This window comes from Gobius niger, assembly GCF_951799975.1.
Source record: "Gobius niger genome assembly, chromosome: 11".
NCBI lineage: Eukaryota > Metazoa > Chordata > Actinopteri > Gobiiformes > Gobiidae > Gobius > Gobius niger.
The window spans coordinates 32,947,261-32,970,372 of record NC_136862.1 but is presented as its reverse complement, the minus strand read 5'-3'; the positions used below and the strand labels follow the sequence as shown (position 1 = coordinate 32,970,372).

Here is a 23,112-nt window from a genome sequence, read left to right as displayed (position 1 = left end):
AGAAAAAGACAGAAAGAAAAAGACTCATAAAGAAAAAGACTCATAAAGAAAAAGACTCATAAAGAAAAAGACTCAGAAAGAAAAAGACTCAGAAAGAAAAAGACTCAGAAAGAAAAAGACTCAGAAAGAAAAAGACAGAAAGAAAAAGACTCAGAAAGAAAAAGACTCAGAAAGAAAAAGACTCAGAAAGAAAAAGACTCAGAAAGACAAAGACTCAGAAAGAAAAAGACTCAGAAAGAAAAAGACTCAGAAAGAAAAAGACTCATAAAGAAAAAGACTCATAAAGAAAAAAACTCATAAAGAAAAAGACTCAGGAAGAAAAAAGCTCATAAAGAAAAAGACTCAGGAAGAAAAAAGACTCAGGAAGAAAAAAGACTCATAAAGAAAAAGACTCATAAAGAAAAAGACTCCGAAAGAAAAAGACTCAGAAAGAAAAAGACTCAGAAAGAAAAAGACAGAAAGAAAAAGACTCAGAAAGAAAAAGACTCAGAAAGAAAAAGACTCATAAAGAAAAAGACTCATAAAGAAAAAAACTCATAAAGAAAAAGACTCAGGAAGAAAAAAGCTCATAAAGAAAAAGACTCAGGAAGAAAAAAGACTCAGGAAGAAAAAAGACTCATAAAGAAAAAGACTCATAAAGAAAAAGACTCATAAAGAAAAAGACTCCGAAAGAAAAAGACTCAGAAAGAAAAAGACTCAGAAAGTGCGCAGCTCAGATCGATGAACTTTTGACGACCATTAAAGGAACAGTCCACCACATTTCCACACTGAGATATGTTCTTACCTGAGCTTAGACGAGTTGATGCGTACATGTCTGGTCTTTGTGTGTGCCCTCAGTCACCTAAAACGACCAAAGATGTTGTTAGCATTTAGCCTCTCCAAATGTATTCCTATGGCTCCGAACGGGGTGAAGTTAGAGGCGACCGCGCTCTTCCACAGACACAAAGACCAGACAGGTACGGATCAACTCGTCTAAGCTCAGGTCAGAACATACCTCAGTATGTAAAAACTGTGTCCTGTTCCTTTAAAGGGACATAACAGAGTTTAAAAATGTTAAAACTAAGTATTTTCCTCCCCCGACATGTCCCAGCCATGTCCTAATGTGTAGAATGAGCTCAGACCTGTTCACCACAACTGCCTCTAAAATCCTGCACTGTCACTCAGAAAGGTGTTACTTCGGGTCTGAAGTGCCGTCATGCACGAGCTTAATATAGAGACTGCAGTTACGCGTAAGACCTGAGGTGGCAGTAGTGAGTACAAAATGACCAATTTGATTTTTTTCAATGAAGAGAAACTGTCTGTCCTTTTCTCTGTTTTCATTTTGCCTGATTTAGTCCCCTAAATATCTTTGATTGGTAACTACGTGCACTGAGTGGGAGTGTTCCAAGTGGCTGTGTGAGTGGTTAACCTTGGACCTTTAAACTTTCCATCACAGTGTCCCCCGGGATCACCTGTTTTTAGGGTTTCTGGTCGGTTTTCACTACATAAAGGCAACCCAAGATCAGCCGCACACCATCCGACAAAGGCTTCTTACAGTGCAGAATCATCAGGTGCCTCCAGGGTTTTGCGTCTTACACGGTTGTGATCACTTATTTAAACCTGTTGGGTAGTTTAAATCGTGTAACGTGAATGCAATTGAACAGTTTGGCTGCAAGACCTCTTTGTTAGACGACTGGCAGGTGAGATAAATACAAGCTGCCAACATTTACCTGTGCAGAATTATGAGGTACCAAAGACTGAACACTAAAGCTGGGTCAGAAAAAAGACTTAACTCCTGCTGAAAAGGATAAAATAGTGAAACTGCTGGAGTATAAGACAAACCGCTAAAGATTTGAGCAGAAACTGGAGGACTGTATGGGGCGCAAGAAAGGAGTTGAGAAGAAAAGATGAGTGAGAAGGATCTACGCAGAATAAAGAGAGAAGTCGAGAGAACCAGTACAAACCAGTTCCGGAGTTTTCACCGATTGTGGCTTGCTGGCCGGGTGTTCCTCGTAGTACCAGGTACTTTGCGAGGTTTCTAAAGTGAAAAAAGCACCCTCTCTAGCGCATAAAGAAAAACATCTGCAATGGGATCAAGAGTACATGAAGATGGATTTTTGCAGAGTATTGTGGACGGACGAGATGAGGGTAACCTGAGATCAAATCCGGCCCTCCATCATGAAGCCTCTGGCCCTCAAGATGATTGAATATTATTATCCAAATCAGCCTGTTAAAAACCTCTTACCCCCCCATTTTAACCAAGCGCATTATCTCCATTTTGGCTTTACCCAGATCTGAAAGCTTCTCGACTGGAGAGCTTGGCCAGTATGACACCTCATTTGAAAGCTAAGACCTGTAAAACTGATCTAAACTTTTTTGTTGCATTGTCACAACTTTTTTTTTTATCATGTTTTCATCAGTTTCTCATCGCATTTTTGTTTCGTGTCTGTTTGGTTACATTTTCTTCACTTTTTGTCACTTTTCTGTGGCTTTTTTGGTCCATTTTTATTGCACCTTCGTCGCTCTCGTCAATTTTTTGCCGCTTTTATGATGCTTTTTTTCGTTACTCTTTACATTTGTCGCTTTTTTTGTTGCATTTCACCCTCGCTGTTTTGCCGCTTTGTTCAAGAAGCTTTTAGATTTGGGTAAAGTCGAATTGGAGAACATGTGCTTGGTTCAGGTGGGGGTCATGAGAAGTTAAAATGCTCTAGAAATGTGAAAAACACCGTCAATCCCTTTAACATTTCTGAACACCCATTTAGGTCACACATGTTGTAGAAAGTGATGCTTTACTTCCAGCGACCGACAGGGTCCGGCCCTTGGTCTTTGGACGGTGAAGCCGATCCCTGCCTTAGATGGTCCGGACGGATGGGCTCGAGGTTGGAAAGCTCATGAACTGGATGCCCCAGCCAGGTTGAGAGGGCAGCTAGGTGCTGGAGGAACCCTGGTCTGGGCAGGAATCATCAACTGTGAGGTCATTGGCCCCTTCAGAGTAGAACAGGGTGTGAAAATCAACTCCGACAATTACTGCAAGCTTGGTACATAATAATCCTGCACAGACAATGGCGACAACTTCTAGTTATTACATCTGCTAGTTGACTATCAATGAAGTCTTCAGCCAAAAGTTTGAAATCATATCCACAAGCATTTTGGACTATCCAACAGGTTTAAGGCGAGACACTGCAGGTGAATAGGGAAAAAATGTATATTTACAGATATCAATTTGAAACCTTTGCTGTCGATCACTGGCATAAATGTGAGAAAAAAATACATTGCAAGTTTTCTGTCATTTTATCTTTTCATATAAGAACAACGACGAAATCTGAATAATGGATAGAGCTACATTCAAATTTATGGTTTCATTTTATTGATGAATGAGTTACCAAGACTTTTTCAGAGGGGATTTTGGATTTCTTGTTTAGTTTTAAAATAATCAGTTTTTTAGTGGAAAATTTTGTAAAAATTTAATTTTCGCCTTATTTTTTGAAATTCAAAACTCAATAAATGGGGCTTAGGGATTAAATAATAAAAAAAATCCCTCTGAAAAAATCTTCCAAATATTGTTCAGTCCAAGGCTGGAAAATGTGAAGTCTTTAGGTCCGACTGACGTGGACATAGTGTCGCCACAATGACAGAAAAATGTGTTTTGAGAAAAAGGCCCTTGAAATTGTGTTCTCCCATATAAGTCTATGGGGGAACATTGAATCAGCGCAATATTTAAACATGTTATTGTGAAGATTAGGCATATTTTCTGTTTCCGGGTGAAAGCTTGTATGTTCAGAGACCAACTTGGCCCAAAACCTGAAAACTGAAAAAGTTGGGTTTTGCCTGTAGTGAGTGATCTTAGTGACCTTATCATTCTGCACGCACTGTGTTCATGTATATCTGAATGTCTCTGTGAATGTTACTGTATATTCATTTATCCGAGCTCCAGGGATGAGCAGCTCTCAGCCCCCCCTCTGCCCTGGCCCTCACCCCTCCCTCTCCATGTACCCGCTCTTAACATGATCTGACAGAGCGCGACATTGACCTGATCGTGTCGGGCCCGTCCTGTCGGCTCTCTTTAGCAAACGCCGCATGATCCATCGCACAGCCCCGCAGGTCACAGGTCAAAGCAATAACCACGTCTTCTAATTAGGAACGCGCCGCATTTAAGAGCAACTAACTCACCCGATTACACACGCAAATGACCGCCATCACATCCTTCAAAAGAGCGAAGCGAGGGAGGAAGGAAGGGTTCTCCTGCTGGTTCTCAGAGTCCGGACCAAACACAGATGATGACACTGAGCAAACCGTTTGTTCTTTAGTGTTGCCAGCAGGGGTTCCAGTGGGCCTCGGGTAGTGACAAAATCTGACAGACAATCACCAACAACACCGGATAAACAGAAGAAGAAGAAGAGGAGGAGCGCCAGAGATGACTGTTCATTTGCTGAAGCTGCGACAGAAGTCCACTTTACAGAGAGAGAAGCTTTCACGCTCCTCAGTATAACAGCTTTTATCATGAACTCAAGAACTCTATGAACATAAACTAATCAGTCAATACAAGTTTATTTCTATAACACTTTACAACTTCACCGTGGCAGACCAAAGTGCTTTCCATAAACACACATAAAGCAATTCTAATCCATAAAGTCCACTCTTCCCAAGCTTATGCACACAATTTTGGGTGCGTAATGAAGAGAAAAGTCAAATAGCGATGACACACACGGTGCAGGGTTACGACGCGATGTCTTTCCTCTGATCTGATCCTCTGAATCTGCCCGCGATAAAAGCATTAAAAAGGTCAGGAATCCTGTTTAAAAGGGGGGGTATTATGCAAAATCGACTTTTTCAAGCTTTCCATCATGTTATTATGTCATTCCCTCATTAAAAACATGCCTGAAGTGTTGCCATGGCACATTCACGTATTTCTGAGTCATCTGTAAAAACTCTGATGGCGGCCATTTTAGGGATAGGTTTGCCTGAGTCCTCCTAGGAACGCCCCCACCTCCTGGAGACGCCCCCGAGCTTTCGTCACCGGCCGAGTAACCAACCACTGCTCCTCAGCAGAACCCCCTCCCCACTGATGCCACAGACAGCGTGTGGAAGGGGCGTGTCTAAAAGGCTCAGAGGTTCTTAAAGAGACAGAGGCCTATTTCAAGACATTCACTGCAGCCATTTTGAGAGAGACATTTTATACAAGGCAGTTATTCTAAGAGACCAACAGAAGGTTTGGTCATCATTGTAGTGTAATATAGACTGGTGCTATGGGACTGAAAAAAGCAGAATACCCCCTCTTTAAAGTCTTTGGAGTCTGGAGCCTGTGTCAGGAGCAGGGGCGGCGCTGACACAGGCAGCAGAGGGTCAGGGGCCCCACAGCAGAGGGACTGAAGGGGCTGGATTAAGCATTAAATACACTTAAAACAAAAAAAAATTAAACCGTTGAAAAAATGGGGGGGCTGGAGTGCTACCTGGACGTAAAAGGTTGTATAAAACGTTGTCCTTTGGGTGCTCTTCAGTGCAGGGATCAGTTTCAGCATAAAAAATCAAACAAACTGAGGCACAAAATAAAAAGCCTTTATTAATAAAAGCCTCGACCGCAGCGCGTTTCGACTCTAGGCCTTCCTCAGGGTCTTCCTCAGGGCAAACAAAGAACTGAAACAGACAGGCAGCGTCTACTTTTTCAGGACAGAGATATTAAAAGTGTAATATTTTGAACTCCGCCTCTCTTCTCCTCTTGTTGTGCTGGTCTGTGGTCATCTTGGAGAACGACCTCATGGACCAAAGAGCGTTCTGTTTGGTCCGAACCACAGACACTTCTGGGACTTTACACCAAACCCTTCCCTAAATAACACCGTTCAACAGAAATGGATTGAAAAATTAATAAAAAACACTTGACGCTTGCTACCAGCTGTGGCCTGACTCCGCCTCGTTCATTGTGAATAAGGATTAGCGGTTTTAGCAGTGTCTCTGAATGAGTGTGTGTGTGTGTGTGTGTGTAGGGGGGCGGGGGTGTCTCAGCTGTGGCCCCCCCCGGCTCCTGTCGTCTGTGAGTTTAAATAAAGATCAGTCCAAAGCCTCAGGTGTCACAGATCCCGTCACTGCTGCTGTGGAGTCTCTGCACACGAGGGGTCATCGTTTTTTAGAAGCTACAGTCGTGAGGACACTTTGTGAATGACCGAGACGCCGCCCTGTAGGTAGACCAGTGGCACTGCACCTTCTCAGCTCTGGGGCAGGATGCTGGCCACAATAAAAGTCCTTCTTATTCCAAAATCCTCATAAGCTGCAGCTGCTTAAGGCTTGAGTGGCTGATTCTCTTCTTCTTTTTGGCTCATTACTGTAGCCCCGGCTGAGGAGTAAATACATCATATAATAAAACATATTCAGCTTGAAGTCAAAGTACTAATTCTCAGTATCAATGTGCAGAAAAGTGCCAAGTACAAAGACCGATGTCATGATCTCTCTCTGTCTTAGCTCGTGGGGTGGAGCGCTTTGAGTGACTAATGTACGTGGAAAAGCGCTTTATAAGTTGAGACCATTTACATTTACCATGAAGAGGCGAAATCCCTAAATTCCTCCTTTTCGAGTCAGTATCTAACTGGGTTACAGGTGAAGTCCAACAATCAAACTCTAGCTCTATTTCAATTTGTCATACAAATCGTCAATTTTCCCACAGGAATGGAGCGGTGGTGGTGCAGTTGGCAGAGTGGGTCGTCTTGTGATGGGAAGGTCGTGGGTTCGAATCCCAGCTCCCGCAAATGCACACTGTTGTTGTGTTCTTGGGCCTGGCACTTCTTCCCTCCTTGCCTCCAGTGTCTGAGAGAGTGAATGGGTGATTGGTTCCTTTCTGTGAAGCGCTTTGGGTCTGATGAAGGCAGAAAAGTGCTAGATAAAGTTGAGTCCATTTACCCGGTTGCAAACCCCTGATATAAACTAAACATTTCCCCGGAGTTTTCGTCTGGTCTTCATTTGTAAGAGAATAGTGGGTCTAAAAGACATTTGTTTTGACTGTTTTGTGAACCAATGTGAACCAATGCAGCTTCAGAGCCAACTGTGTTATAAACTCAAGCTCCGCTCTCTACTGCTTTAAGGTCATTTACCATTAACACTGCAGACCAGTGATGCGCGGGTCGACCCGAAACCCACGGTCAACCCACGGGCCAGCGGATTCGGTCGGGTCGGGTACCTCATAATTATGGCAAACGTCAGGGGTTGGGTGGGTCGGGTTTACAAAGCGCACACATTGTTTTTTGTCCTTACACTGTTGGCTTACAACGTACAGTACATTCTTAAATTACATTCTCTATAAATGCCACACAAGGTGGACTGTGTTTAGTTGAACGTTTTATGGGGTAAACGTGTCATTAGCATGTCCTGTCGCTTCTGTATGACTTTGATCAGTGGCACAAATGCGGCTCAATAGCCACGCCCAAGCTCATACTGACACGCACATGTTATGAAAGTCATGCATCAACAAGAAGCAAAGTGAAACTAACATCAAAGACACAGCCTCTTACTGACCTGAGGAGAGGAACTTAGCGTCAGGTAAAGCTGCTCCACTTTAGTCCAAACTGTTTACTTTGACAGAAAGACTCGTCCATGTCGTGGTTGAAGTAAAGCCTCAGGATAGTTTCTGCTCCTCATCTCCTGACAAGTCCATGAGCGAATTCAAAAGTTCCTCAGTGGTGCAGTAGCAAAACATATGATCAAGTGCTAGTTCTCCTGTAAACTCTGACACACTCCTGTTTATATAGTAATGTCCAGCTGCAGCGTGACTCATGCAGCTGTTTTTTAATGTTGTGGGTTTGGGTCGGCTCGGCAAACTGAGAGGCTTTTCTCTGGGTCGGGTGGGTCAGGTTTAAATTACAGCGGGTCGGGTTGGTGTGGGTCAGAAAAAAAGCCGACCCGCGCATCTCTACTGCAGACACTTGGTGAATGTACAGATCCAAATATGGAATGAGTCTGTTTCATTCGTGAAGCCCTTCATCTCTCTGTGACAGATGTGTATAACTATCAAAACATCTGGCAGCGACACATTCCTCCCAGTCTCCCGGGTGACATAATATACAGGCTGCAGTCACTGGACACACTTTATTACTTACTTTTTATTCACTGGCACATGCTTATTTACAACAACATTTCTTGTTTCCTGCCTTCATACTTCCAGTCTCTCATCAGACTCAAAGTGACGGCCTTCCTTCACAGGATCCATCCTGACAGTCCCAGAGTGAGGGCGGAGATGTGACAGGAAGCAAACGCCCCATGCTAATCCACTCATGCAGCCGCTAGGTCCAATCAGTTTGCATTACATAAAGCACCTTTAAGTAGCCATGTGCTCTGGGTGCGAGTAGAGCCTTCAAAGTAATACAGCACTGGAAAGACATTTAAGGCTCATTTATGCACCCATTTCCCAGTGTAGTTACTGTGACTATGTTTCCACACGTTCCTAATGTCCAGCCTGTGTTATTGAAACTTAAAGAGTAAAGTAAATCAGAAAACACATAAAACGAGAAGAAATGTAGACAATTTGACAACGCCATGTTTTTGTAACTTTTTTGTCATTTTATTGTCATTTTTTGTGACATTTTTGTCATTTTTTCGTCATTTTTTTAAAATCACATTTTGGTCATTTTTTTGATAATTTTTTTAAATTTTTTTGTCACATTTTTGTGACATTTTTGACAATTTTTCGTTGCTTTTTTGTCAATGTTTTCTCACTTTTTTGTCACATTTCCGTCGTTTTCTTCTCAGTTTTGTTGCTATTTTTACAGCTTCTTTCCAGAAGCTTTTGGACTGGGGTAAAGCCAAACTGGAGAAAATGTGCTCGGTTCAGGTGGGAGTGAAGGGGTTAAGACACAAGAAAATGAAAAAATGACTTTTCCGCTCCAGCGTCTCGTAGGAGGAAAAACACCATATTTGGGTGAAAGCGTCATCACGGGGCCCCTTAGCAGGACACGTGGATGTCAAATCTGTCAATATTTATGAATGAAAACCCGCGGGAAAGACGGACTTTCTACGCGGCGCAGCAGCTACTTCCGGGTTGCCCCCACCTCGCAGACAAAACATCATAAAATAAACATCATGCGGGTGAGTTTTGTCATTTTTATATCTGACATGAAAACTAAGATGTAAAGGGAAGAAAATAGATAAAAATCTCCACTTCGACCACTGCGTGAAAAATCAATACTTTCACCTGCCGCCTTAATAACAATTTCTATTCATTAATAACACATAAACACATGTGCGATCATGAAACGTGCATAGCAGTTATATTGCAGGAGGACCCTCTACTAATTTACGACTTTTCATCGCAATGTTGCACGGCCCCCCCGGAGGCGTAGAAAGACCGGGACAGAGGGCTCATTTGAAAGCTTGAAATCTGTAGTTTCCAACACAAAAGACTGCACTTCCAAAGTCATGTCCGAAAATCGGCGATGTTGTAAATGGCGAGAGTATTGGGATAAAAAATGAAAGAGTAATTGGGCTCTGTTGAAATGCAGCTGGACAAGGTGCTTCTTGTGAACTTTCATGATATAGTGTTGTGTTGTTTGGTCTGTGTGGGGCCATGACATTTGTTTTTTTGTGCCGCTGTTTGGACAGAGAAATGAAAAGGGAGGAGCTGCGGTGTTTATCTGAGTGGATTGCATTGTCATTGGCCGCTGCATTCTGTGTGTCTCTATTCACCTTTTTCTGCCCCGCCCACTTTTGCCACTTTTTGCTTTGTCTCGGCACTTCCGTTGTACAGACACTTTCAGTCGAGCACAAAGCCCGTTCATTTAAACAGAATGTGGACAGAGCCTGGTTAAGTCCGCCTTTGTGCTTTGTACTTTGCTCCCTCATGACTCACTTCGTTAAAACGTTTTCAAAAGTCCCAAAGTGGAATAATAGCCGAATGTTTCCCTGACCTGAGCGTCCCACATCGAGCGCGCCCATCGATCCCTCCTCCGCACTCTCCGGCCGTCTGAAACTTTCCCTCCCCTTTAGCTCGCAGGTCCGAGCCGGGTCAGCTCGTTAGCCTTGAACCCCTCGACCTGCCGCTCGATAACGGCCTCATTAAACCTCCCTGTTAGCCACGCCGCGTTGTTAGCCGCTAGCTCGGAGCGTGACCCGTTTGCATAGCCGCCTGGTGCCCCTGTCCCCCCGCGCGCCGCACCAGCTAACGCTAAGAGACAGATCCTCGTTAGCATGACGGCGCTAGCTCGGGGGCGGCTGTCTGCTGTGAGTGATAGCACGGCCCCAGAGGGAGGAGTTATTTCAGGGGACGTGTTGTTAGCGTGTTAGCGCTGTTAGCTGCGGGAGGTGGAGGGTGAGGTGAGGACAGAGGAGACACGAGAGGCCGGGGCTGTGATGGGGGCAGAGGACTCCTGGTGCTGGCAGGACTAACCAGGACTAAACCAGGACTAAACCAGGACTAAACCAGGACTAACTATGAGGACTAAACCAGGACTAAACCAGGACTAACCATGAGGACTAAACCAGGACTAAACCAGGACTAACTATGAGGACTAAACCAGGACTAACCATGAGGACTAAACCAGGACTAAAGCAGGACTAACCATGAGGACTAAACCAGGACTAAACTAGGGATGGTCCGATATCCGATATTTGCCTCTCTGGTGTGGCCGATATCCGATATTTGCCGATATTTATTTCAACGTTAAAAATCAATAGAAAGGCTTACTCAAATGTGGTAAAGTTTGTAATTGTTCCATTATTGGAATGTCTTATGCTTATGCCTGGGACACATCTCACACACCAGGATGAAACAGTCCTTTTTATTAGAAAAATACTAAAAAGACCAATTGCAATGTTGGAGTGAAATGTCATTTTGTTTTTGGCTAAATATTTACTCAGACCTTCTTATTATTATACTTTCACCCATGTCCTCTATTAATGGGAAACAGTGACACTGGGAATATGCTAGGCTACTATTGATTGTATTTTTTACTTAAACATGTAGCCTAACCATGTTATTTAAGCTACATGTTTTAACTTTAAACAAATCTGATGAACTTGTCTGTGGACACACTGCTCTGTATGAAGCTTTGGAATTGCAAAAATTAGTCACTTTAACAGCACCTTATACTGAACTAATGAGGCCAGACTGAAGATTTAGAGTTGGTTTAGAGCTGGCAAAAAGCAAACAGTAGATTTACAAGATTAGCCTGAGCTTTGATCTGCATTGTTTTCAATGATAAATGCGCAAACGATCGCAAAAGCGTCTAATTAAATATGCACGAAAATGCGACATGACATAACGCCTCGTTTTCACAGGTCATTAACATGACAAAAGTGGGAAGAGTAAACGTGAATACTGACATGATCATCACTGTAGTTAGACCTACATGATGACAGAAAGGTCATGTTTACGTGTCGTAGCCTTTAGCCTGTTAGAAGCTATGCTAGCGCTAACAAACAAAGTTATAAATCTGGCGTCAGGACGGAGAAACTTTTGCAACCCTCACCTCAGATGTAGCGACAAATAATCCATCAGAAAATGATTCCTGTTAATCCTGACTCAGAATAATGTCCATGAGGCAGATTTAGTCCAGTTTGTTGCAGCAGTAACTTGTGGCTCTGCATCTCTGTGGTGTCCAAGTGTCCGCTCCACTTTGTTTAAACTTAGTAAAAACACATTTTCTTTTGGAGACGTGTGAATTTATGCTGGAGGTTCTTTATTTTTAGGAGCCACTTTTTATTTTAGATAATTTGAATAAACTGTTGCCCCAGTCAGGTCAGTGTAGCCCGTCTACACTGCTGCTGCTTTCAGGTGCGCTACCACATTACGGTGCAGTAAATAATTCAAAGAAAAAAAAGATATATCGGCCGATATTTTCCCATATCGGACCGATACCGATATGGGAAAAAAGGACAAATATCGGCCGATAATATCGGCGGCGCCGATATATCGGCCATCCCTAGACTAAACCAGGACTAAACTAGGACTAACCATAAGGACTAAACCAGGACTAAACTAGGACCAAAGCAGGACTAAACTAGGACTAAAGCAGGACTAGAGCAGGACTAAACTAGGTCTAAACTAGGACCAAAGCAGGACTAAAGCAGGACTAAACTAGGTCTAAACTAGGACCAAAGCAGGACTAAAGCAGGACTAAACTAGGACTAAAGCAGGACTAACCATAAGGACTAAAGCAGGACTAAACTAGGTCTAAACTAGGACCAAAGCAGGACTAAAGCAGGACTAAACTAGGACCAAAGCAGGACTAAACTAGGACCAAAGCAGGACTAAAGCAGGACTAAACTAGGACTAAAGCAGTACTAACCATAAGGACCAAAGCAGGACTAAAGCAGGACTAAACTAGGACTAAAGCAGGACTTGTGTGCACTTTGCAGTTAACATGAGATTCTTTGAACTTTGTCACACTCTTTTGCTCCATTTCCTCCCGGCTCCTGCAGCTCCTCCGGCTCCTCCGGCTCCTCCGGCTCCTCCGGCTCCTCCGGCTCCTCCGGCTCCTCCGGCTCCTCCGGCTCCTCCGGCTCCTGCGGCTCCTCCGGCTCCTCCGGCTCCTCCGGCTCCTCCGGCTCCTCCTGAGTCATTGTGGAGCCGCTTGTTGGCGACGGCAGCCGGGTGGAAACACAAACATGGCGGCTCATGTTAAACTTATGGCCAGTGATGAGGGAGACACGAGCAGCGCAGAGTGAAAGGTCCGTTAAACAAGACGGCTCTGCCTGAGTGAGATCAGAGGAGCCGTCTGCAGATTGTCCTCCTGTGAGTGCAGAAACATCACGCTGACCAACAACTGAGCTGAGTACTTACACAGTAGTACTATGTATATATATATATATATCCCTAAGAATTATGGCATATGAATTTAGCAACAAAAATGTGTTCAAAATGAAGCGTAAATGTCTCGAATGAGGACGACTGGTTCAGAGCATCATCTTAAGGCTCATTTTTCAGTACTAGAAATTATACATTTGAGCTTGATATTTGTGTTTCCTCAATTTTAACTTAAAGGTGCATTATGCAACTTAATTTTGAAATAAAAGTTCCTATTTGTTTGTATTTGACCTTGTAGTGACCCAGTGGCTGCTTGAGTGGTCAGCATGGCGCCTTTACTTTCCATCACAGTGGTCTCTAAGACGCTCCAGGATCAACTGTTTGGAAGGTTTTCTCTGCTGACGGAGCCTCACCAGAAAACCTTCTAAACGATTGATCCTGGAGTGTTGTAGAGACCATAGAAACTAAAGGCGTTAAATACGCTCAAATATCAACTTTCTTTTACATAAAAAGTTGCATAATGCACCTTTAATGCACAGAGGGCGAGCAGGGCATTATTCAGCCGGTCACATGGTGTGTCTTTGAAGCCTGCTCTCCATCGCCCGGTTCATGTCTCTTACCTCCTCTTTCTCCGCTCTCTGTCTGTCATGTATCTATCCAAGCCAGTGCCCTCGGCCCCAGAGCAGGGAGAGCCCAGAGGCCAAGTCAGTGCCCTCGGCCCCAGAGCAGGGAGAGCCCAGAGGCCTCGCTCACAGAACAGGCCTGCACTTGGAATTTCATTATGGCCTGATTTTCAATCCATCAAAATGACACACAGCCTTGAAAACGTTCCGGCAAAGCTAAAAATATTGTGTAAATGGCGGAGAATTTTGGTCCCAGTCTAATGGTCATGCGGTTTTCCATGGAGCGCCGTACGCTGGCCTGGACAGATGCAGGACACACGCATCATCAGCTGGACTCAGCGTCCGGCTGACCACTGCTGTGTCCAGACAAACAGCTCACACTGGGCTCTCCAGGAGTCACATGTGGAGAGGTGTGTGTGTCGATAACAACCAGGCACTTCCTAAACACGCCTTTATAGAGGCTAAAGTGTCTGTTTGACCATTAAAGGCTCCAACTGACGCCATAGAAAGGTCAAACTGTGCCTCGGCCTCCTCACGAGAAAGTAAAGTATAGAAGTGAGGAGAGGGAGAAGGTGCTTCAGGGGCCTGTGATTACCAATGATTCTCCGCTTACATTTTAATGTCCTGGAATTAGACCAATGAAATGAAATGCAGCTAATATGGGACACAAACAACATCTGATATCTTTGACTTCATGAACATATTAGATAAACATTTGTGAAATCAGATTACAGCAAGGCGCTATTTAAAAAGTTTGATCAGGAACGACTCAACTCCCAGCTTCAATGAAGCAAACGGCAGTGACTCTTGTTTTTAATAATTGCTTTCATCATATACTCTCTGGGGCAAACATGACAACTAATCAAAATATTTGTCAACTATTTTAGTAATGGATGAATCGTTAAGGATATATAGTTTTTATATTTCTAAACAGAGCAGAAAGAGTCACTTAATGTTGCCAAATCCTTGAGCTAAACCCAGTCTGGAAATAAATGCATAGGCTTCCATAATCCCGGCTCCTGTCCCTAATCAAGCTCGTGCGGCCTCTGGAGGTTCTGAGCTATTGTTTTTCATGATTTCATTATTTGATTGTTTTTAATGTTTTAATTATTTTATTGTTTTATATCTTTCAGATAAGGCATGTTTACTCTAGCTTTGTGCGCCTTTAGTTCAGCTGCAGTGCCTTTCTCTTCTACCAACGGTACTTTTAAGTTTACTCCATCGAGATATCTTCAGACGTCATCGCTTTAACTTCATATGGTAAAATGTTTGTAAAAAAACAAAACAATATGATTTCCATGCACCTTTCACAGCCAAGCGACTGAATACGTTCTCCTGTTTCCAGGACCGGACTCTAGTCTCTCAGTGCGTTTCGCTCTGATACGGAGTGAGCCAATGACTTTTTTATTACGCAATGCCTCGGCTTCATTGCGAATGTGAGGACACTGACGGTCGATCACTGCAGTAAAACCCAGTACACAGCCCACAATCCTCACAGCGGCTCAGTATAACATGAAGCCACTTTATATCATCAGGTTGTGTTCAGTAATAGTGTGTTTGTGACCTTTAAGTGATCCAGTGGCTGCATGGGTGTGAACTCGGCGCCTTTACTTCCCATTCAAGGTGCCTCTGGTGTGCCCCTGGACCAATTGTTTTTAAAGGTCCTGTATCATCGACTTTTTGGAGCTTTTAACCATGTTGTTATGCTATTTCCTGATCAAAAACACCCCCAGAGTGGTTTTTGGTTTCATTCACACAGTTCTCAGCAATCCTCCTTAATCCTGCTCTCTGAGCAGCTGCTCCGCCCTCTGCTGGAAAACCACTCAGTGACTCTCTGACTCTTTTTACGTCATAGTGTCAAACAGGAAGAGCCCGACGTCTGTAATGTAATGCCTTACAGCCTGATTTTAATTTATAAAACAGCGTTTTCATTATTTCTGTTAAAGAATAAAGAAAAAAAGCCTAAGTGTCCGCTCTGCCCCTGCAGAGAAATCAAACGCACCCCTGAGCGTCTGAACAGATGTCATGTTTGCACTGAAAGTTGTAAAGAAGGAGCTCTTTCTAACCTACTCTGGACACGTCTGTTCTTTTTTCTTACCTTATGATAATGTGACAGAGAAAAACAAAATAGTGTTTTTCTGTGACTGTATTTTGTGTTGATACGGAGCAGCTGAACTGTAAAACAAATTTCAGATCCTCGCATCTGACAATAAAGTATCTATCTATCTATCTATCTATCTATCTATCTATCTATCTATCTATCTATCTATCTATCTATCTATCTATCTATCTATCTATCTATCTATCTATCTATCTATCTATCTATCTATCTATCTATCTATAGAGGACACTCACCAGAAGTTTTCGGCGACTATCAGCTAAAATAGTGTTTTTTTGTCTCTTGAAGGATGCTTGGTGAACCTTCACCAGAATGGGGGCGGAGTTAACTGAATCGCGTCATTTGGGTTTGCAAAATACCCCCAGAAAATACTTATATTTCTCACAAAAAATAGTACTCCATACAATGTATCTTATAAATGCCTATCCTTTACTTTGGGATGGCTAAAATAGCATGATACAGATCCTTTAAGGGTTTTCTAGTAGGTTTTCAATGTGGATTAATCCGTCTCCATGGTTACGTACACATTGCATCCAAAAACCCTGCAAAAAAAAACCTGAAATAAAGTGGGTGCTGGAGCGACCCTGAGGCCACCGGGATGGAAAGTAAAGGCGCCATGTTAACCACCCATGCAGCCACTGGGTTAGTTAGATACACTCTAATACTAACTTTTCTTTTCTGCTTAAAAAGTTGCTTTAAAAGTGAGGAGACCAGGTAAGAATTCCATAATAGTAACTATGGTAACGGTCGAAATGCAGATTTTTTTTTTGTCTCTGTGTTTGGCTACTCTCTGTCATTAGTGGGACAATCCAAATGATACAAAAATGGGCACAATGTTCAGTGTCTTCTCCATCAGCGCGTTTAAATAGGGTCCAATTATTTTCTCACTAAAGCGTCCAAAAGTGGAGACAATATTGAAAAACCTTTGCTTTGTTGGTTAGTAGAGAGGACTTTCAGGAAAGAGATGAATGTTGTTTGTGAGTCCAGTCACTCACCGGTCATCATCCATTTCAACATTTGATCACTTTTCTCCCCGACACATCATTATCGCACTTTTGCACGTTTCCCTCGCTTTTCTTTGATGCGCCTCACTGCGAGCTGCTGCCCGTTGGATTTCTCCAGCGTGAGATCAATAAAGCCCTGTCTTACCTTTACACACGCCTCCCGGGACAGCTGTTCTCTCTGATCATTCACACCTTATTTAGACCTGCTCCGGTCCAGTGGAACGGGAGGGCATCAGACACGCTGTTTATCCCCTAAAAGCTCGCGCCTTTTCCCCCCAAACAATCGTCGCAACAATTCAAAGTAACGCCACTTATTTGCCAGTTCTTTGGGCCGAGAACGCGAGACGACACCGCGGCGTGCTGAGCCTCTAATCCGCGATAATCCCGGCTCTTTGTTGGATTGATAACTGCCTTAGCGTTGGCGGGCCTGACGAAGCCGCGGCCTGTCGGGATTTGGCGTTGGGCTGACAAACTGCTGTTCTTCTAATGCGTTTAATCCCATTGTGTGCAGCACCTTGCGAGCGGCGGCGGCGGCGGCGTCTTAGGCCAACGCCGCCTGTGAAAGAGTGGAGCGTAATTCGATTAGGAAGGTTTCTGTGCGGGGCTTGTGAGCGTGCAGACGGGGGGGGGGGGAAGGCACGTATCTGAGCTGGCTGCGGAGGGCTGTGCAGTGAGAAGCACAATTCCATTTATCCATGTACAGCTAAAAGATTGTTACTACAACATTAGAAGACGCAATAATAAGATACTGCGAACTCACTGAGAGACATTCTGCAAAAAGTGGATTCTAAGCAAGTAAAAAATGTCTTACTTTAAGAAATGTTTTCCATAAAAAGTAATAATGTCTTGCCGAGCAAAGTTTTCTTGAGAAAAAAAAATATTATTATTATTTTATTTTAGGAAATAAAATCTAGCCGTTCAGATAAATTTGATAAAAAACATGCTATTTTTTCTTGTCACAAGAAAGAAAAACTTTTTGAATCTTCAGCTTTAGACAAAGAATATTTTTTCTTATTTTAAAGGAATAGGCCACCGTTTTTACATACTGAGATATGCTCTCACCTCACTTTAGACGTGTTAATATATCCCCGTCTGGTCTTTGTCCGTGCGCTCTGTCACGCAAACGGAGCACATACGCAGCCTCTCCCACATGTCACATAGCTCCAAAAAAGCTCACGATAGAAGCTACCAAGCTCTTCCACGTGTTCCCTATTTAAATAAAGGTAGGTGAAGTGTTTTCATGAGAAGTATATTTACACAGAAATGTAACATGTCGATTTTATAAGCAAATAAAAAGGGGGACTATATTGTGAGGCGTAATGATACGAGGAGCAAAACGTCCGCGCAGTAACTCCTAAAGGTTCTTGACGGAAGTGAGCGGGGGAAGTCTTTAGGAGTTACTGCGCGGACGCTGTGCTCCTGTATCATTACGCCTCACAATATAGTGAGGCGTAAAACTAAGATCACAAGAACTCTTAATGTAAGAACTGATTCTCACAGAGAGACAATACATTCCACGATAGCACAGCAGTTAGAGCCTCAGCTTCACAGCTCGAAGGTCCTGGGTTCGATTCCCACCAGGATGGGGCCTTTCTGTGTGAAGCATGTTTTCCCCGTGTCTGCGTACGTTTCCCCTACCACTAAAAACATGTACAATAGGTGAATCCTCCGGCCAGGTGATTCTGACCATCAGCCTGGCTCCACGTCACTGAGATGGGTCCCAGGGCGCAGGCAATATTTTCCTTAAATATTAGTATTTATTAAGAACATTTTGCTCAAAAATGTGTCTAGTGTGTAGCTCCTCTGTTAGAAACAAAAACGCCCTGAATCAGCTGTAAAGTCCTCGGCCTCAGACCAGTTTGGACTTTCTGCACGATAAACAGAGTGGTTTTTGATGCCAATAAGCCATACGGAGTGTTTTAGGAAAAGCTTTGTTCCCGCTGCCCTTTCCTTGATGAACAAGTAGGGATGTAATGGCCCCTGACACAGCTTTTTATATTTGTTCCTGTCCGGTGGCTTCAATTTCTGCTGTATCTTTAGCCTTTGCCTCTTTAGCAAAGGCACATCCTGTTAGTATCTGGGGCGCTTACAAGCTTTATATTTAAACATGTGTGTGACGACAAATTTACCCACGGATACAAATAAAGTAATCTAATAACCCAATCTCACATTTTGCTCTGAGTACTGCTTTGCGTTTGACATTTATCAATGGGCTTCAGAATATCGTCACAGAAATGGTTTGGACTTCACAGACTGTTAAGCCATTTCAGGGACAAGGACCGGTAACACTTTACATTACGGGCCGGTAAGTCCGTGGTACTTATAGTGGTAATTACTAGTAATGACAGTGGTACTTCTTGGTACTTATTGTGGTGCTTACAGTGGTAATTACAGTGGTAATTACAGTGGTAAGTACTAGTATTTACAGTGATAATTCTAGGTTATTATTGTGGTACTAAAAGTTAGGGTTATGGGTTAGGGTTAGGGAGACACAGAGTTACCACAGTATCTCTCGTTACTATGAGATACAGTGGTAATTCTTAATGAAGGTTGTACTTCTATGTACTTTGATACTTTAAATGATAGTTTCAAGTAGTTTCAGTGATACATCTATGGTACTTATTGGTAATTCAAGGATACTACAGCAGCATTTCATAGGTAGTAAATGTGGTACTTCTACATACAGACATAATTTCTAGGATTGTGTGACTATAAAACAACATAAAACAGCATTAGGGAAAACAAGAAGTACAACCTTCATAACTAAGAGTTACCACTGAATCTAGAAGTACATAACTTGTAATTCTCACTATAGTATCCTTTAAGTACCACAATAAGTACCTAGAATTACCACTGTAATTACCACCATAAGTACCATTGTAAGTACCACCGTAAGAACCACAATAAGTACCTAGAATTACCACTGTAATTACCACTGTAAGTACCAAGGACTTACCGGCCCGTAATGTAAAGTGTTACCCAAGGACCTTATGAAGCTCATGGAGAAAAGGCCAAGAATAAAGAGTCATTTCACCCTTTTTGTTTCCTCCGTAATCCCACGTGTTCATTCATAGTTAAATGTCTTCAATGAGAATCTCACAATGGAAATGGTGCTGAAAAATAAAGGAAAAGCAGACACATAAAAAGTGATTCCAAACTTCGGACGGATACTGTATACTCCACAAATGTCAGATGATGGCATTTAGTGTATAACCTTTAAAACACATGACTCCATTTGCTTTTTCTAAAGCTGTAAAGTAAACCCATTACTTTATCACAATACTTACTATGTACTTGTGACAGGAAAGTGTCATCCCACACGTGTAAGACTGTTCAAACACTCAGACTAATCTTGAAGTTTGACTGTAGGTAGGGTGGGAGGGGCATCTGACACAGCCATTGAAACAGCTGTCCTCTCTCCCTCCTCTATTCCAGTCTGCTCCCAGTTCTCCAAAGGCGTGTACGCAGTGATGGGGATGTACGACCGGCGCACAGTCAACATGCTCATGTCGTTCTGCGGTTCTCTACACGTCTGCTTCGTCACGCCGTCTTTCCCTGTCCAAAGCAACAACCAGTTCCTGCTGCAGCTCCGGCCGCCGCTCCAGGAACCGCTCATGGCGCTCATCCAGCACTTCGACTGGAAACGCTTCGTCTACCTGTACAGCCCCGGCACAGGTGAGCACCAAGCACCAACTGTGAGGTCACCGGATGATTTGAAACATCTCTGAATGGTCTGAGCGTGTCTCCATGTAACATTTTTGTCATGTTTTAATTGTGAATCTGGATTTCTTGAGTGGTGTTTGAATGTGAATAAGATTGGTGAAAGTGCTGATCCTTGTGGGACACCTGCTTAAGCTTCAATTTCTAATCAAATGATTTTTCCCATTGTTGATCTGCGCTCAGAAAGTTTGAAAGGTGGTTTTGCACTGGTGAAGGTTAATGGCTCTTTTGTGGGAGCAGTCCTTGGGAATCCATTGTTGGAACAGTGGCTGAGCAGTTAGAGCTCAAGGGGTTTACCTTGTTTGTTAGATTTTGACTCCGAAGAACGACCATGACAGTGAAAATACCCGTTATATCACATTTTGACTGATGTTTTTTTGTCAAAATGTGACAAAATCTAAATCTAAAATCTATTTATTTTTTCTTGCTGTTTTGATGTTTGTTTGCTTTTGGATAACTTATATCATATATATTACAGTATGTATATGTATGTGTGTGTATATGTATATATGTATATGTATGTGTATGTATATATATATATTCTTTTTTTTTTATTCTTTTTTTTAAATGATTATTATTACTATTTTTTTTGTTGTTGTTTTTTTGTTTTTTTGTTTTTTGTTTTTTGTTTTTTGTTTTTTGTTTTTTTTTGTGTTTGTTTTTTTTTCTTTTTCTAAATGATGTAACAACCCACTCCCTCCCCCCCCCCCCACACACACACACATTAGGGGATCATACTATAAAAGCATTAAAAAATAAAATAACAAAAAAAAAAAAAAAGTGACAAAATGGGTAAAATAAGGGTACCGTGCCTTTACTGTAAGCCCATTGAAACACCACAGCAACAGATGCAGTTTTATAACCCGCAGACACATGCTCTTTTAGTCCTATTGGCCTCTAAAGCAGAGCTTCCACTAGACTTTTTTTTTGCCTGACACTTTGGCCGGTTGGGTCATAAAACGTTGCCCATTCACAAGAATTACCGGCCATTGAAAACATATACAATGAATGTGTCTTATTATCAATAACAATCTTCATTTAGGCAGAAGATTGTTACATGTAGCGACATGAGTGCTTTGTGGGACCCAAACCACGTCTATTTCTAATGAAAGAATGACGTGACAAAAAAGCTCAAAAACAGCTCAAATATAAATCTAAAGTTGTGGGCATGGAGACGATGGAGAGTGGCAGGTATCATGTGGACGTACTCATCTGCACTTTAACTCACTCAGACAGAAAGTGTATCTATGACCCTAATGACCTTATCCAGATCTGTCCGCATCGGCTGCCTAGTGAGGGTTGGATGTAGGATGCCCTTCCACGCTTTACCGTGGCTTCAGGTATAAAATAATGATTAAATCTCTCATAGCTGAAACATTATGGAGGGAGTAATGGACAATGCTAAAGTCCCTCGGTCTGCGCAGACTGGCCACTCTCTCAGAAAGAGCCGCTGTGAGACGCATCAGTCTGACTGAACACATGCGAGTTTAAAGAATAACCTAATCGAATTTATTAGCACTTTTATGAATGTAAATGTACCTGTAGTTCACCGTTTTCTTGGAAAATGTGACGAAGAACAAGAGAAATGCCTTTCCTTTCCAGAGCGAGGATGCCGCTTCAGCTGTGCTTTTTAAAGTGGGCTAAGGGCGTAAATAGAAACGTTTTTTTGATAGGACTATTCATATTTAGGTCTGTCTCAAAAACACTTTGTTGTGTTAATCACTAACTTAGGTGAAATGTTGTATTTAATATATGTGTCTTTAATTTGGATGGAAATTATTTTTACCGGCCATTTGCTTTTCAAACCAGCCAAAAGCCGGCTACAGCGGGCTAATGGAAACCCTGGTCTAAAGGACGTACTTTAGTTCCAATTACAGCTGTTGGGCTGATTCTACCAGAGTTGTGACTCTGCTCTAAAAGAGACATGGAAGCACTGCAGAGGTAATGGTTTCTCGGTAATAATTGTGTTTTTAGCAGAGCAGAGCTTCTTCAGTGAGAGTATTTATAAGCTGCTGCTATTTTTTTTTATCATGAACCAAGGTTATGGCTGTACTACAGAGATGGTATGGCCGTAACAGAACAGGTTCATAACTAGGATTTGTTTCCGGTCGATTGTGCAACATGAAACATACAACATATAACACATAACTTAGATAAATAAGAAACTATAAAAACTATGAGTGACCGAGTGATACTGACAGTTTCAGTGACTTAAATATTTGTATGGTTCTAGCACAATCACACTGATGTTTGACTGACGTTAATCCCAACTTCCACACTCTCTCCTGTGTTTTCGTATGCGCAGCTCGCCTCAATTTTAACCTAGCACGTATTTGGGAAGTGAGGAATTGCCAAATCGGTGTACAATAACGTTAGCTAACAACAAAATACCCTTTATCCACAGGATCTTTGTTCTATAGCTGCGAAACCGTAGATCTCTGCAAACACATTCAGAAGTGATTCCTGTATGAGTCTAGCAGTTCATAATTCAGTCATTTCTCAAATGTTAATGTACTTTAAGACGTGAGAAGAACAGGAATGGGATCTTCCGCCCCCCCCTCGCGCTTCCTTGTCCCTTCCCGCCAATGCAGCAGATTATGATTTCTATTTGCTTGCGTCTCCCTCTGCCCCCACGTTCCCTCTCCTGACGCCTTTTAAAAACTCTCTCCTGTTTTTATTTGACATTATGCTCTCCACGGATTGAGCGCGTCTCGGCCTCGTTCATCCCATAATCACCTCCGTCCTGTTTCCATGGAGACGGCTCCTGTTACTGCCCGCTGCACTGACAGGCAACTGCACAATAACAACTTACACTCAGAGAGACAGAAGGAGAAGGAATGTTTTTTTATCCCCCCTGAAAAGTCTTGCCATTGGATTCGTAATATATGCTTTGTCGCCAAGATTAAGACCCCGCACGTATTTTACGAAACAGGTCTAAGAGCGCTA

At 42.7% G+C, this 23,112-nt stretch overlaps 1 protein-coding gene across 3 annotated transcripts in view; it reads left to right on the top strand.

Annotated features, from left to right (window-relative positions):
- Window positions 1–23,112, top strand: part of LOC306970364 (glutamate receptor 1-like) — a 191,424-nt gene that overhangs the window by 50,616 nt on the left and 117,696 nt on the right. For all 3 annotated transcript variants that reach the window (XM_079566320.1, XM_079566321.1, XM_079566322.1), the window contains exon 3: window positions 19,882–20,121. In XM_079566320.1, coding sequence (XP_079422446.1) covers window positions 19,882–20,121 — 240 coding nt within the window. The remainder of the gene's footprint in view (window positions 1–19,881; window positions 20,122–23,112) is intronic.